This window comes from Phodopus roborovskii, unplaced genomic scaffold (assembly GCF_943737965.1).
Source record: "Phodopus roborovskii unplaced genomic scaffold, PHOROB, whole genome shotgun sequence".
Taxonomy (NCBI): domain Eukaryota; kingdom Metazoa; phylum Chordata; class Mammalia; order Rodentia; family Cricetidae; genus Phodopus; species Phodopus roborovskii.
The window spans coordinates 2,626,607-2,640,399 of record NW_026125506.1 but is presented as its reverse complement, the minus strand read 5'-3'; the positions used below and the strand labels follow the sequence as shown (position 1 = coordinate 2,640,399).

At 53.9% G+C, this 13,793-nt stretch overlaps 1 protein-coding gene across 1 annotated transcript; it reads left to right on the top strand.

The window, feature by feature from the left end:
- Positions 1-2,618: 2,618 nt before the first annotated feature.
- Crybb2 (crystallin beta B2) lies at positions 2,619-9,781 on the top strand. The gene is made up of 5 exons (XM_051176657.1): positions 2,619-2,672; positions 5,361-5,479; positions 7,936-8,068; positions 9,045-9,187; positions 9,613-9,781. The coding sequence occupies exons 1-5, from the start codon at positions 2,619-2,621 to the stop codon at positions 9,779-9,781; spliced, it is 618 nt and encodes a 205-aa protein (XP_051032614.1).
- The last annotated feature ends 4,012 nt before the right edge of the window (positions 9,782-13,793 follow it).

The following is a 13,793-nucleotide window of genomic DNA, read 5'->3' as shown; positions in this document are numbered from 1 at the left end:
CCAAGTTGATTCCCTCTTCCACACCAAGTGCCTGCTGCTTTCAGGCCATCTGCTTTGTAACACTTGGTCTGTGTCAGGCTCCAGGCTTTGAAGAAGCCAGAGAAAACAAGCTGAGCAGAGGGCACGTCTGCCCTCATGATGATCTACAGGCGGGAAATGCACGGGCAATAAAGACTTGGGACAAGTGAGAAACAGCATGGCAGGGGACTGAGATAGATACACGTGTGTGTGTGTGTGTGTGTGTGTGTGTGCGCGCGCGCGTGTGTGTGTGTGTGATGTGCATGTGTGTGTGATGTGCATGTGTGCATGTGTACTATGTGGTCCCTCAGAAAACAGATGCATGGTTTTCAGGTATCTCTTTCCTGCCTCCTCCCTGGGGAAGGAGGGGGGGCTGAAAAGCCATACGGAAGCATTGTATCCATTAAACACGAGCTTTTCTAATTTAGTTTGATTTCATCTGATTTGGGTTGTTATGTCAGCGAAGAGGCTTATCGGGGTGCAGAAACTTTTCAGTGTGTACGTATTCACGTGTGTATATGTACGCATGTGTGTATGTGTTTGTGTACGATGTGGTGTGTGTGTGTGTGTGTGTGCATCTGTGGCTGTTGAGGGGATGGAAAATGGATGAGAGAGGGAATCTGCTGTCTTGGCCTCAGCACGTCTCCTCTCTTGCTTGACCTTGGATTGAAGGTCAAGACAGCCTGGGCTGCAGGAAGACAAGCTCTCTAGAGACAGTGATGGGCCAGCAGTGGAGTTCTGAGAGACTTTGCCCGTGTTGCGACCAGGTTCCTAGGCACATCCCCTTAAGGATAGTAGGTGTGGGCAGCCAGGGTCCCTAGAAAGTTCAGTCTCCTCAGCCAGCCTCCTGTCCTGCCTCGTCCCTGCAGGACAGGAACTCAAACAGGGCAGGATTTTGGAGGCAGGAGCTGAAGCAGAGGCCATGGAGGGAGCTGCTCACTGACTTGTTCCTCATGGCTTGCTCAGCCTGCTTTCTTATAGAACCCAGGACCAGCGGCCAAGGGATGGCCCCATCCACAATGGGCTGAGTCCTTCCCCATCGATCACTAATTAGGAGAATGCCCTACAATTGGCTCTTATGGAGGCATTTTCTCAATTGAGGTTCCCTCCTTTCAGATAACTCTAGCTTGTGCCAAGTCGACACAAAACTAGTCAAGATAGTGCATGATGGGTGGATGGATGGATGGACGGGTGCGGGTGGATTGGCATGGGAGTATGAGGATGGATGGATGCATGCCTGTCTCTTCCTGAAGCCCCTCTTTGCTTGCTTCCATAGAGACACGGAGAAGGCCTCTGTCTGCTGCGCCCCAGGGCCTGGCGACTGCATCAGTGAACCTGGCATGGCCCCGTCCTGGCAGCGGGATGGCTGATGCATGCAAAGTGGGCACCTTGTTGCCCGGCCGCCTGACACACTGGCGCAGCCGAATCTGAAAGCTAGTGACATTATTGTGTGGAGACACAATGTCTGTGGGCATTTGCTGACCCGGGCTTTGCTGTAGGCTTAGCCTGCACTCTAACCCTGCTCCCCACAGGGGGGCAGCGGTCACCCATCTTGGCACCAGCTCCCCTGGGGAAGGTATAAATACCACCTCCCACCAGCCAGGCTTCACGGCACTCGCCGGGGCTGGTGATCTGGTAAGGAGGCTTCTGCTGCTTGCTGTGCCCTTTGCTTTGCTTTCCTCCTTGTTGGAAAGCGTGGCGCAGAGACCAGCACCTGGCCTCGTTTTCCCCTTCTGTTAAGTGGGGAGAGGGGCAGTCTAAGCCCCTCTGCCACGGGTTAGGAAAGGACACAGTAGACTGACGTGGTGCACAGCCAGTACCTGGCCAAGGCTCCTCCTTTCTTTTGCTGGAGACCAGGAAGGAAGATGCGTCTGGCTCGTGAGCTCATGAACCAGAGGTGGCCCAACCTTGATCGAGTCTAGGTTGCTGAGCCAGCTTTCTCCTGACTAGTCATTGTGGCTCCTCTGGGCCAGCCTTAGGGGAAACTTGTGGGCTGAACTCAGTTGTACCTGCTCCTGGGCTGTGACTTTAGTGTCAGTAAATCCCACTGGAAATGGCCCTCACCATGCCACCCTGGCTGTCCCTTCTGGGGTGGGGGGGTGCCGAGGGCATTCCTGGGCCCTGTCAGATGCACACAGTCATATGGAGCCCTAGTTCACACGGAGAGAGTGAGACACCTCTGTTGCTTCCCTGTGTGCAGACTGGGAAACTGAGGCACGGGGAGGGGGCAGAATTGGTGGGTGGTTGTTCAGCTGCTTGGTGGCAGAGCAAGCACTTGGGATGGCTCAGCAGAATTCAACACCTAAAGGCAGAAGATTTGATGAGCTGGACGTGGATGGTGGGAAACCTTCCAGCGTGATCCCATAGCTCAGGAGTCCAGCAATGGGGGAGGAGCAGGGGGGAGGAGCAGGGGGAGAGAGGAATCTTCCCCTTAGAGCAGGGCTGGTTCATAGTGAAGGGGAGGCCAGAGGCCAGGTGGCTGCTTCTGGGGAAGAGGGCTGAGGGTGGGGTCGGCCTATGGCAGCTTGAGGCCGAGAACCAGCAAGGTCTCATGAAGTTTCCTCATTTCTCCCAGGTCACCGGACACCAGAGAGTCCACCATGGCCTCAGACCACCAGACGCAGGCGGGCAAGCCCCAGCCCCTCAACCCCAAGGTGGGTACCCTGCTGGAGGGCGGGGCAGGCAACCCCTAGGTGCCCAGTCAACTTCTTCCTTCCTGGTGCCCGCCACTCAGGGGACTCAGTCTCCCCCAGCTGCACACCTGGGGACGATTCCCTGCGTCCTCCCCCACCCACCTGAAGGCCTAGCTAGCATCAGCTTCCGATTTTAGGGAGTTAAATTTCTCTGCTTATCTGCTACCCCACGTGCAGACCCGACAGAGACTCAGTGCCAACTGAAGAGGATTCCCAGCCCCACTCCTGCTGTGTGGCCCAGCGCAGTGGCTTGATGTCTCTGATCATCAGCCTATACAATAGGGAGCGTCAGTCACACATAGTGCAGGCTCAGAAAACAGGCTCAGCTTCTCCATGGAGAGCGGTGTGTCCCCTGCTGCCCCTGCCAGCTCAGACTGTCTGCTTTACTCCCTGATCCCACACTGAGACAGGGAAAGCTTATTCCAGCCTCTGGGAGGCTGGTCACACCCAGTCTGGCCCAGCCCCACCTCCCCATTCCATCTCCTTGAGTTTCGCTTTCCCTGAGTGACAATCAGCAAACTGCCTTGAGGTGGCCTGCAGCCTCAAGCAGTGAAAAGCATTTAACACCAAGTAGCTTAAGGGATCTTCAGAGCTGGGGTACACAGCAAATTGTATGTCAGCTTGGTGCTTAAGGGGGGGACCTCCCTGAGGAGGTGACTGGGGCCAAGTGAGGGAGCAGCCGTGTAAAAATAGGGGGCTGCACCCGGGCAGTGGGAACAGCACGTGCAAAGGCCCCGAGGCTGCCAACAAGTTGGGTGAGTCTGAAGAAAAACGAGGTGGCTGGGTGCAGGGCATAGCTCTCCAGTACTGCGATGTCACACACACACACACACACACACACACACACACACACACACACACACACCGTGACGTCACGCATGCACGGTGATGTCATAAACATGCTGTGACCTCACATACATGTACAGTGACGCCACACGCGTTTTACGATGTCACAGATGTACAGAGATGTCCCACACACACTACGAGTCACACAGGTAACTTCAGGTCTTCCAGTGGCCACAGCGGAGGTTGTGGAAGGGCAACAGGAGGTGAATTTCCATCGTCTCCTTTGTTAAACAGTTCGTTCCCACTCCGCTTGCCTTCAAATCTGTGTGTCCTACGAACAGCACACGTTAGTGCCGACTGCGTGCCCCCGGCTCTGCAGCTGGTGGGCTTCTGCACTGGGTAGTGTGTGGTAAAGGAAAGGATCTAGACTCCACATTACTATTATTGCTGTTGTTGCTCTTGTCTTCTCTACACCAGCAGTAGGGTTCAGCACTCCCGGGACCCAAGGCTTCTCAAGTGTACGGAGAGCTTGACCCTTCCCTGCTGCTGGCCCTTATATCCCAGACCGGGAAATGGCCACTGAGCCCCCCCACCCCGACTTCCATATTCCAGAGCCTTCTCAATGCCCCTGCAGACAGGTTTCCTGGTCTACTGACCTGGAAAGCCTAGTTCCTCCTCGGGCTATACAGAGTAGGGGATCAAGAGCCCATGTCTCCTGCTGCTGTGCCCAGAGGGCCCAGTGACCGTGGAGGCTGAACTGAGCCCGTGGAATCTGCCCCTGAGCACGTGGAATCTGCCCCTGAGCCCTCCTGGTCACTCTGCTTTTGCTTCTTTAATCCCACTAATCCCCAGCCTGGGAAACAGAAGTGCTTTTTCCAGCTAGTGCTGACTTGCGGACCCTGCATCCACCCCTCTCTCCTCTCCTGTCCACTTCTTATCCAGAGGTGGCTCCCATCCAGGCTCCCATCTTGGGGGGGGAGGGGGCGCAGAGCTGAGTGGTTGGAAAGGTTCCCTGTTCTAGGTGAGGTTGTGGATATGGACTCTGTCCGTGTTTAGCTCATGGCTGCAGGGCCTTGAGTGGGTCCCTTCACTCTGCAGAGTCCCGGGATCTTTGTTGGGATTCCTGCTGGACCCCTGCCTAGGTCAGATGAGGCGACAGCATGAGACATGGTGTGGGAGCATTTCTAGTAAGATCTATCTCATATGGGTGGCTATAGGGAGATCTCCTGGGGTAGAGGCTTGAAGAAAAGGGCCCAGGAATGTGTGTGCTTACAGGAGACAAATATGTGTGGTGTCTGAAGAGGGGCATCTTGCATCCCCTGATGCGCTCCCTCCTGGGAGCTGAGTGGCATCTGTAATACGGGGTGCGGCACCCCAGAACCAGTACCATGAGACTGCCTTTTGTCAAGATCCCGGGTTTGGTGTGCATGTTCAGTTTGCACGAACTAGTTTCTGCTACTAGTTCTGCTACATCACACAGGTCTGGACCACGTACCTAACCTTGATCTGTAGATCTGTAGATCAGGCGCCTCCTGCGCTATGGGAAGCTGGGGTATAGCTTCGGGGGAGTGTGGCTGCCAGATGTGTGGAGTGGCCCTGGTCCCATCTCTACAACCCCACCCACATAAAGGAGAGGATGCCGCGATGTCTCCCACAACTGAGCGGAACCTTGTGCCCACCATCCTGACGTCTTCCCTGCCCCTGGTTGGCCCCGCCACCCATTTTACTGGCAGGGAAATTGAGGCTCACAGGGCAGTGCCTTCTGGCTCCAAGTCTCTGGCCCTCACTCAGGCCTGTAGTCCTGGGGCTCTCCGAGCTACCTGCGCACCCCCTGTTCTTCCCATTCTTTCCCTTTCCTTCCAGATCATCATCTTTGAACAGGAGAACTTCCAGGGCCACTCCCATGAGCTCAGCGGGCCCTGCCCTAACCTGAAGGAGACTGGCATAGAGAAGGCAGGCTCTGTACTGGTGCAGGCTGGACCGTGAGTATCTGGGTGGCCTCACCTAGCCCGGGACGGTCAGCCTGGTAATTGAGGTGATGAATTGGAGGCATCTAACTTCTCTGTGCTCCTAGGTTGTGTGTGATGAGGGCAGAGAGTTTGTGCTTAGGGGGCTGGGTTCAAATCCTGGTTAGGGGACTTGTGGGCTGTGTGGGCTCCCCTCTCAGATACTTGGTTTCCTTTTGGTAACTGACACGTTTGCTGTCACACTTCAGGCCCTGTCTCTCCTCAAGAGAAAAGGGATGCAATCACGGGGGCTGCCTCTCCCCTCACCATGCAATGAGTTGCACGAGGCTGTCGTATCTCTCGTCCCCCTCAGTCCCCCTTGGTAAATGTCTTGTGAGCTTGGGGGCACAGTGACCCAACAAGTCAGTATACGGCTGGTGGTTCAGGAGTCCTGTACCAGCCAGGGGCTGAGTGTGTTGACACGCTCATGTCTGAGTCTAACAGACCTGCACGGGTACGGTTAGCACGCACGCGGAGCCAGGCTCTGCCCCTTTGAAACTCGGTTCTTCACTCTTTGCCCATTTCTGACCTTCTCTACTTTTGCCATTTTGATGGGAGAATTTCCCAAACATTTTCAATATTTGTGTGCTTGATTAGTTGTGTGTGTTTGGGTGGAACCCATGGTGTCGCCTTTGCAAGGCAATCTCCCACCACTGAGCTATGCCATGCCCTTCAAAAACCGTTTTATGTGCATTAACACTTTCTCAGAATATGTCTTCAGTCTTAAGACTAACTTTTAAAATTGTTTTCTGGGTTTTTTGGTTTGTTTTGCTGAGGCTCTCACTACTTAGCCCAGGTGGGGTTTGAACTCCCTGGTGTTGCAATTCTAGGGGAAAAAAATAGTTGTTTGCTTATTGCTTAAAATATGTGTTCATTATTAAGAAGGAATAACTCAGCAAAGATTTGCATTCTCTCCCCCCCTCCCAGTTTTGACTTTAGCTTACCCTTCAGAAATACTCATCAGTAAGATTTTGGTGTAAAGTTTTTTTCCTGTGCATGCATTTGTAGTTTTTTTTTTATTATTATATTTGGATGGTATTGTGCAGCGTTTTGTCGGATGTCAGGAGGCACCAGGGTGCTCTCTGTGCTGTAAGTCACACTTCACATTGGCACCTTTCAGAGGTCCCTAAACATCACAGAAGGGAGACCCTGCAGACCCAGGTCCCCACTTCAGACTCCTGAGCTTGGAGCTCAGGAGTCTATCTCAAGCCAGATCTTCCTGTCCTGTTTACATCCAGCCGAGTTTGTGAACCCATGTATCATCTGTCTTTATGTACGATGGTTTGGTAGGCGTTCCCTAATTTATCTGCCCTCTGTGCTGTTGGATGTCGTAAACACCACCGTGATGGACAGTTCTGTTTAGCCCTGCCCGGCCCAGACTGTTGTTCTCAAGAACACGGTGCCTAAAGCAGGCTCGCGGGATCTAGTGCAAGTCGTCCTTTTGAGCGCACGTGATAGGCGCAGTTACCTCTCTCTCTCTCTTGCTCTCTCTCTCTCTCTTTCTCTCTCTCGCTCTGATGGCTTAGACCTGAATGGTCACTGTTGTCCCGCAGGGGGAGAGTATCTGTCTCCGCCCCGGAGATCCCCAGAAACTTGGCATTTGAGGCTCCCACTTCCTCTTCCCTATTTCTCCTTCCTGTGTGGGCCACATCCTCCCAAGAGGGCGCTGTGGATTGCAGTCAACCCTGTCACATCGGCAGGTGTCACTCCCCTGGATTCAGACAACGAGCAGTAGAGTAGCTGGGGGAAATCCAAGCGAGCGCACACTCACTTTCTCTCTTCTGTCCCGGAAGTGGGGTACCATAGTCTCTTTCACCGTGATCCCAAGGCATCCGCGGGTGACTCTGGGTGCACAGGAGGCTGTTGCCAGTGTAGATTCCAGCCCAGTTTCTCACCAGCACATCTGGACATCTCTCCACTGTGAATCTAGGAGGTAGAGTGTTGTGTAAAAGCAAGCAGAAAGACAATGGGAGAATTGAGTCTGGAACCTGTTGTGGACGAAGCTTTACCTGCATGATCTTGAGTCCCAGAGCTATGCTCAGTGGTCAGCTGATGGACCTCTCCTCTCCCCAGGCCTGGCTGAGGTGACCCTGCCCGCTCAGAGTCTTCAGGCTGAGGCATGCACACTGTGGACACTGGCCAGCAGCACTGGATAGATAGGATCCTGGGGCTCTTGTTCGGAACTGGTTATTATTTTCCCAGCATCCTCTTGGCTTAGGATTGTCCTCTGTGGCCATGCTGTCCTTCAGACTAGCCGCTTTGTCCTCCTATGTGCTGCAGGAGGTCCAGCGCAGTGGGGCCTGGGTTCTGGATAACCAAGGTCGCCTTGCACTTAGCTTGTCTGTATGTGGGTTTAGATGGGACCAGTGTGCCAGGGTTGAGATGCAGGATGCCTGGCGAGGGATCCACTAGCCCCTTCTTGTGTCTTGCAGTTGGGTGGGTTATGAGCAGGCCAATTGCAAGGGCGAGCAGTTCGTGTTTGAAAAGGGTGAATACCCTCGCTGGGACTCCTGGACAAGCAGCCGGAGGACAGACTCCCTGAGCTCTCTGAGGCCCATCAAAGTGGTAAGCCCTTCCTGCCTTCTCCTGCACCCAAGCCAAAGGATTGGGGCCCAGGGAGACTCCCCACACACAGTGCTCTGGCCAAGGACCTCCATTGTGGGGTGTGGCCAAAGGCATTTGGCCTCCTTGAGTTTCTGTTTGACCTTCTGCAATTGAAACTTGAGTTCTTGCTGGCAGAGACTCCCTCGTTCCTAGCCTAACTCCAGGGGATGTCATTCCTGGGATAACTATGTTGTCCTGTGGGCCATGTCCCTTAGGGCCCAGGCTCAGTTAGCAATCATGAACATTCAAGAAATCCCGTGTGTGTGTGTGTGTGTGTGTGTGTGTGTGTGTGTGTGTGTGTGTGCGCGCGCGCGCATGCAAGAGAGAGAGAGAGCGTGCTTTATTAAAGTCTCAGTTATAGTTAGCTTCTGGTCTATTTCTGGCCGCGATTCTCTATCATGAGAACTGTTGGGCAGGGAATGCTCAGTTAGGCACCCAAACCTTCCAAAGCCAGACTTATACCTCTCAGAGCTCTGTATAAGACTGGATCTCTCCAAGACCCGAGCAAGTCTTGTGTTGACTCTGCTCCTCTTGGCTGAGTGACTTTGGGTGAGTCGCTTGACCTCTCTGAACCTTAGCTTTCTCATGTGTCATAGGGCATAAGGACTTTTGAAAGGATGGAATAATAATTGAGAAAAACTCCACTCAGACAGTAGATCTGGAGAGACTCTGCACCTGCTGGGGCCATCAGAAGCCTGCATGCTGTCTGTGTGCAGGCAGGTGCCCTATGAAATAGGAAGTTGAGCTTGAGGGAGAGGTCCTGGAGTCTTTGGACCAAATGCTCCCTGAGAACAGGATCTGGGGTTGTCTGTCCCATTCCAGTCACCCCACAGGCATCCAGTCACCAGCCAGGGTGCATGGTCCACCTCCCACCATGAGGTGAGCCTTTGGCAGAGGTGGGTGGAAGTTGGGCTTCACCCACCCCCTCCACCCGCAGGATAGCCAAGAACACAAGATCATCCTGTATGAGAACCCCAACTTCACCGGTAAGAAGATGGAGATTGTAGATGACGATGTGCCCAGCTTCCACGCCCATGGGTACCAGGAGAAGGTGTCTTCCGTGCGGGTGCAGAGTGGCACGTGAGTGTGGCCCCAGAGCTCAGTATCTGGGAATCCGAGTGCTGGTCCCCCCTGAGCTCACTGGGTTTGGGGAGGGGGGAGGTTGTTGCTTTGTCCTCCACCAACTCTGGATCATCCAGTGGGAATCACCACCAGCCTGTAGGCTGTGGGACGTTCCATGCTCGGCTGTGTCCCCTCCCATCCCCCAGTGTCTACCTCAGAGGGAGACCCCACGAGACCCCCGAGCCTGGGAACAGACTCAAGGAGCAATTTTATTTTGACACATGATCTTGGCCTCGGGCCTGGGGAGTTCTCACCGTGAGCCATGGCACTCACGAGGTCCTGGGGTGGATGGTAGCGTCCTGGCCTTTCCTCCTCCTCCGAGTGTCGGGACTCCCCCACCTCCATCCCCTTTGAGCTCACATGTCCCCCACCTCCGCCTGCAGGTGGGTTGGGTACCAGTACCCTGGCTACCGTGGGCTGCAGTACCTGCTGGAGAAGGGTGATTACAAGGACAACAGCGACTTCGGGGCCCCTCACCCCCAGGTGCAGTCTGTGCGTCGCATCCGTGACATGCAGTGGCACCAGCGAGGTACCTTCCACCCCTCCAGCTAGAGCCCCAGCCTCCCGCTCCCCAGGGGCCGGGCTCACCACCCCGGGGCCTCCTGACACCAGAGTGAATAAAGTGTGGCTTGCAACATGTCTGCTGTGGGTCTTTTATCTGTGGTGTGCACGTGCGTATGTGTGTGCGCTGGAGTGTGTGTATGTGGAAGAGAGGTGGGTGGTGGAAGGGAGGGAGGGAGGGAGAGGGGCAGTTAGTGGGCATCTGGGCTGAGGTTTGCAATACGGTTCCATTGAAGCTGAGGTTTGCAATACGGTTCCATTGAATCTTACATCCCTACCACTCCGAAGCTGTGTGACCTTGAACACACTGGCGACCTCTCTGAGCCTCTATCTGATTTACCACGCCACTGCCTTGCACGTGGCCATTGTGGCTGACCTTCAGGGCCTTGCACAGCATGAAGCTGAGTAGTCATTCTTGGGGTGGGTGACAGGTACCCTCTCATTGGTTTGTATTGTGTCTCCCAGAGGATCCAAGCCCCTGCTGTGTCCACTACATCTTGGGAGAAGCCTCAGCCACATATCTGCACACGCTCTGGTCCACTGCTCCCCGCTCTGTCCTTGCGTTGGTTTGGTCTCTTGTGTGGCCTTTGAGAGCACAGCTAGGAGATCACAACCCAGGAGGGAGGCTGTGAAGGCCTGGTTCACAAGCCTCACCCCAGGTGACCTCTTAGAACCGGGCTTTTCCCATGAGGGATAAGCAGGCGGTGCTACCCTCTTCTCAAGGTGGATGCTGGGGTCTCTCTTCACCCCTCTTTCTGGTAGCTCTGAATAGCATTGTTAAATGTCACATACTCAGATCTCAAGCTTCTCCACCCCACATGGTTTTCACCATCTTTAAAAGGCTGCTTCTAACCCCAGGACACAGATCCAGGCTCCGGTACTCAGGGATGCTTGAGAACTTTGTCTCAGGGTTCCCATTCCTCCCCCCTTCTCCCCCATCTCCTTCTATTCCTCCTCCCCTCCTCCTCCCCCTCATCCTCTTCCTTCCCCTCCCCCTCCTCCCCCTCCTCCTCATCTTCCTCTTCCTCCTCCCCCTCCTCCTTCTTCTCCAGGCCATTCCTGTGCCTTGAATGTGGTAAGATCCAGCTTCTCCTTTGATTTTTTTTTCACTCCAGGCAGCTGCTGGCTGGCCTGCAGGGCACTGAAGAACCCTGCACAGGGTCTGTTCATGGGTGATCTGACGGGAGATGTCATTCTGTAAAAATGTTTCTCTTATTGGTTGATGAATAAAGCACTGTTGGCCAATAGGAAAGGAGGATAGGCGGGACTAGGAGACAAGGAGGAAAGAGGAAGTAGTAGGGAGGAGTCAACATGGAGAGACTGGAGAGAACAGAACCGCCGGCCCCCTCTCTCTGGTAAGATGAGACCACATGTAAATCTTAGATTAATAGAAATGGGTTAATAATTAAGACAGAGCTAACCGATAAGAAACTAGTACCTGGCCAACAGAATTATATCTAATACAGTGTCTCTGTGTGTTAATTGGGGCTGGCGCCGCGGTGGGTCCAGGCCGGCAGGAAAAGCCTTACTCACAACAGTGGTCTGCTCTGTCTCTGTCATTTCCTGTGTATTCTTACCCTGCTGGTATCAAACCTCTGCTTTGCAGGTGGGGGTGACAGCCCCCAAGGTTTAGTCCAGAGGAATGCTTGGATACTCCTGCTCATTTAAACACTCTTTAGAAGCACCCCCCCCATCATGGAGAAATGAGAAATCATGGAGACGTACCAGTCTGCAATCTGCTGCTGTAACAAAATACCAGAGGCTAGCTACTCACAAAGCAGGAGGTTGTTTCCACAGACTGGAAGTTCAAGACCAGGCAGCTGCCTCCGGTCACAGGGGTCCTTTGGAAGGGTGACAGGGTCGAGCCATGGTAGGGAACCAAGTGTGTAGAAGGGGTCAAGCTCATGCTGGCAAGGTCATCCTTCACCCCATCAGACGGGACTCATGACTTCCAAGGATGGAGTCCCAATGTCTTTAGTACCCTGTTCTAAACTCTGCCTTAAATTAAAAATGTCTTTAGACTTATTTATTTCACTTTGTATGAGTGTTTTGTATGCTGGGGACATACTCCTTGAAGCCTGCAGGGGGAGCGGATTAGCCACTGATGGCATTTCAGCCTTAGATGCTCAGCCTCTGAAACAGGAACACTGCCTGCCTAGCTCCATGTGCCAGAAAACTCACATGGTGGTGGCAAGAGAAAGGAGGCATGCCTGGGCCAGGCGAGGGCTCCCTAAGAGGTGAAGTGTTTTAAAGAGACACGGGACTTTCCAGGTGAAGTCCAGGTGAGAAACGGTCTCTGCAAAGGGAACAGATGTACAAAGTGGGGTAAAGAGGGGCATGGTGAGTCGTCCATCCCTCTGCTGCTCCTACCCCGCACGCGGGCAGCTGGCCTGGCTGAGCTGGTCCTGAGAGACGAGCCATGCATGTGTGTGTTGACTGTGGGTGTGCAGGAAGGGTGGGTCAGGGATTGCATAGATACTCCTCGCTGAATGCTCAGCCTCTCACAGGGTAAGTGGTAAAACTTTCACAGTCATTTCTTCTGCTGGAAGACCTGCAATTTTGGGAGCACCCATTGGGTCAGCTAATCACAGATGTGTTGTCAAGGGTGGCCCTGGGCACGGAAGGGCTCACACAGCTGAATGCAGCTGTCCTCTTGGACACCCCCAGGCCCTTGGGTGCTGGTGTCCCCATCCCATGGTGTTGGGTGTGTCTGCTACCCAAGCCTTTCCCATTTCCACCTGCACTTGACCTGGGAGCCCACTTGGTCCTATTCTGGTCCCCAAGGACCCACCTGCCCCCTTTTTCCAGCCCCTCAGGGCGCCATTTCCCCAGCCGGCCACCAGGTGCCAGTAAAGCGCCATCCTCAGCGCTCTGTCATTCACCGAGGTGGGCGGGGCCTCACGCCTGCCTGGCTGCAGATTCCCTTCAAGGTTGAGTGAGTTTCCCTGGTTGCACGCAGGAGCGCGTTCGCGACACCCACCGACTCTGGAAACACAGGGCGCCTGCAGGAAAGATCAGCATCCCGTCTTACGCTTCCAACCCCTGGAACAAAAAAAATCAGAACACAAACCACGGCGTAGACAAAGTGGAAAATGTTTTGTTCTTGGCTTCCTCGCGGCGGGCCAGATCGCTCCGGGTCGCTCTGCTTCTTCTGCGTGTCTGCGCTGAGCACCTCGCGTGGGCTTACACCAGCCTTTCTAGAAAAGAGCTGGGTAGGCGTTGTCTTCCGCAGGAAGGGCCCTGCGCATGTGTAAACCACAGCGCCCACCCGCTTCCAAGAAACTTCAAGAATCTAAAATTTTAATTTCATTCTCGCTTATGCCAAAAACGACTCTTTTCTTTGGTCCCTTACCCTCCTCCAGACATTTAAAATATAAAAACACCGTTCAAAAGAAGTTGATGTGTGGTGGCCTGAGAACACAATCCCATCACCTTACTTATGCACTGAGTTCGTTCCCACATGGCGAGTGTTTTACAAGGTTTTGTAGTCACAGAACAAAAGAAAGCCACAGAATCAAGGCACTTTTCAAATACTGGTGGTGACATCTGGGACGTCTGCTACAGCAAAGCCGGGACAACGTAGCTGCATCTCAGATGTTGTATCTCCTCTTTCTCAGCTTGTTGGCTGGTGAACCTTACGGGTATGTTCACACATTACAAAGGAATTACCTAGTGGTCAGGAAAGCTGCTGGGCCAGGCACAGATAAAGGCAATAAATAAATGGCTATCGAGAGGCTAAATATGCCCCAAGGTAGTTTGACTCTGGACTTGCAACATTCTAACCTGTCCACATGGCTGCATTTCTGGCCAGTCAACCAGCTTTTGTAGGGTTTCTGTTGCTGTGTAAACACCGTGACCAAAGCAACTTGGGGGTGACAGGGTTCATTTGGTTTAGGCTTCCACGCTGCAGTCCATCACTGAAGGGAAGTCAGAGCAGGATCCTGGAGGCAGGAGCTGATGCAGAGGCCATGGAGGGTGCTGCTCACTGGCTTGCTCCTCATGG

Bases quoted from the DNA above. Each gene is read 5' to 3' on its own strand.
- Crybb2 (XM_051176657.1), top strand. From the start codon at position 2,619: ATGGCCTCAGACCACCAGACGCAGGCGGGCAAGCCCCAGCCCCTCAAC. The intron at 5,480-7,935 runs GTGAGTATCTGG...TGTGTCTTGCAG, and splicing joins GTACTGGTGCAGGCTGGACC to TTGGGTGGGTTATGAGCAGG. The intron at 9,188-9,612 runs GTGAGTGTGGCC...CTCCGCCTGCAG, and splicing joins GTGCGGGTGCAGAGTGGCAC to GTGGGTTGGGTACCAGTACC.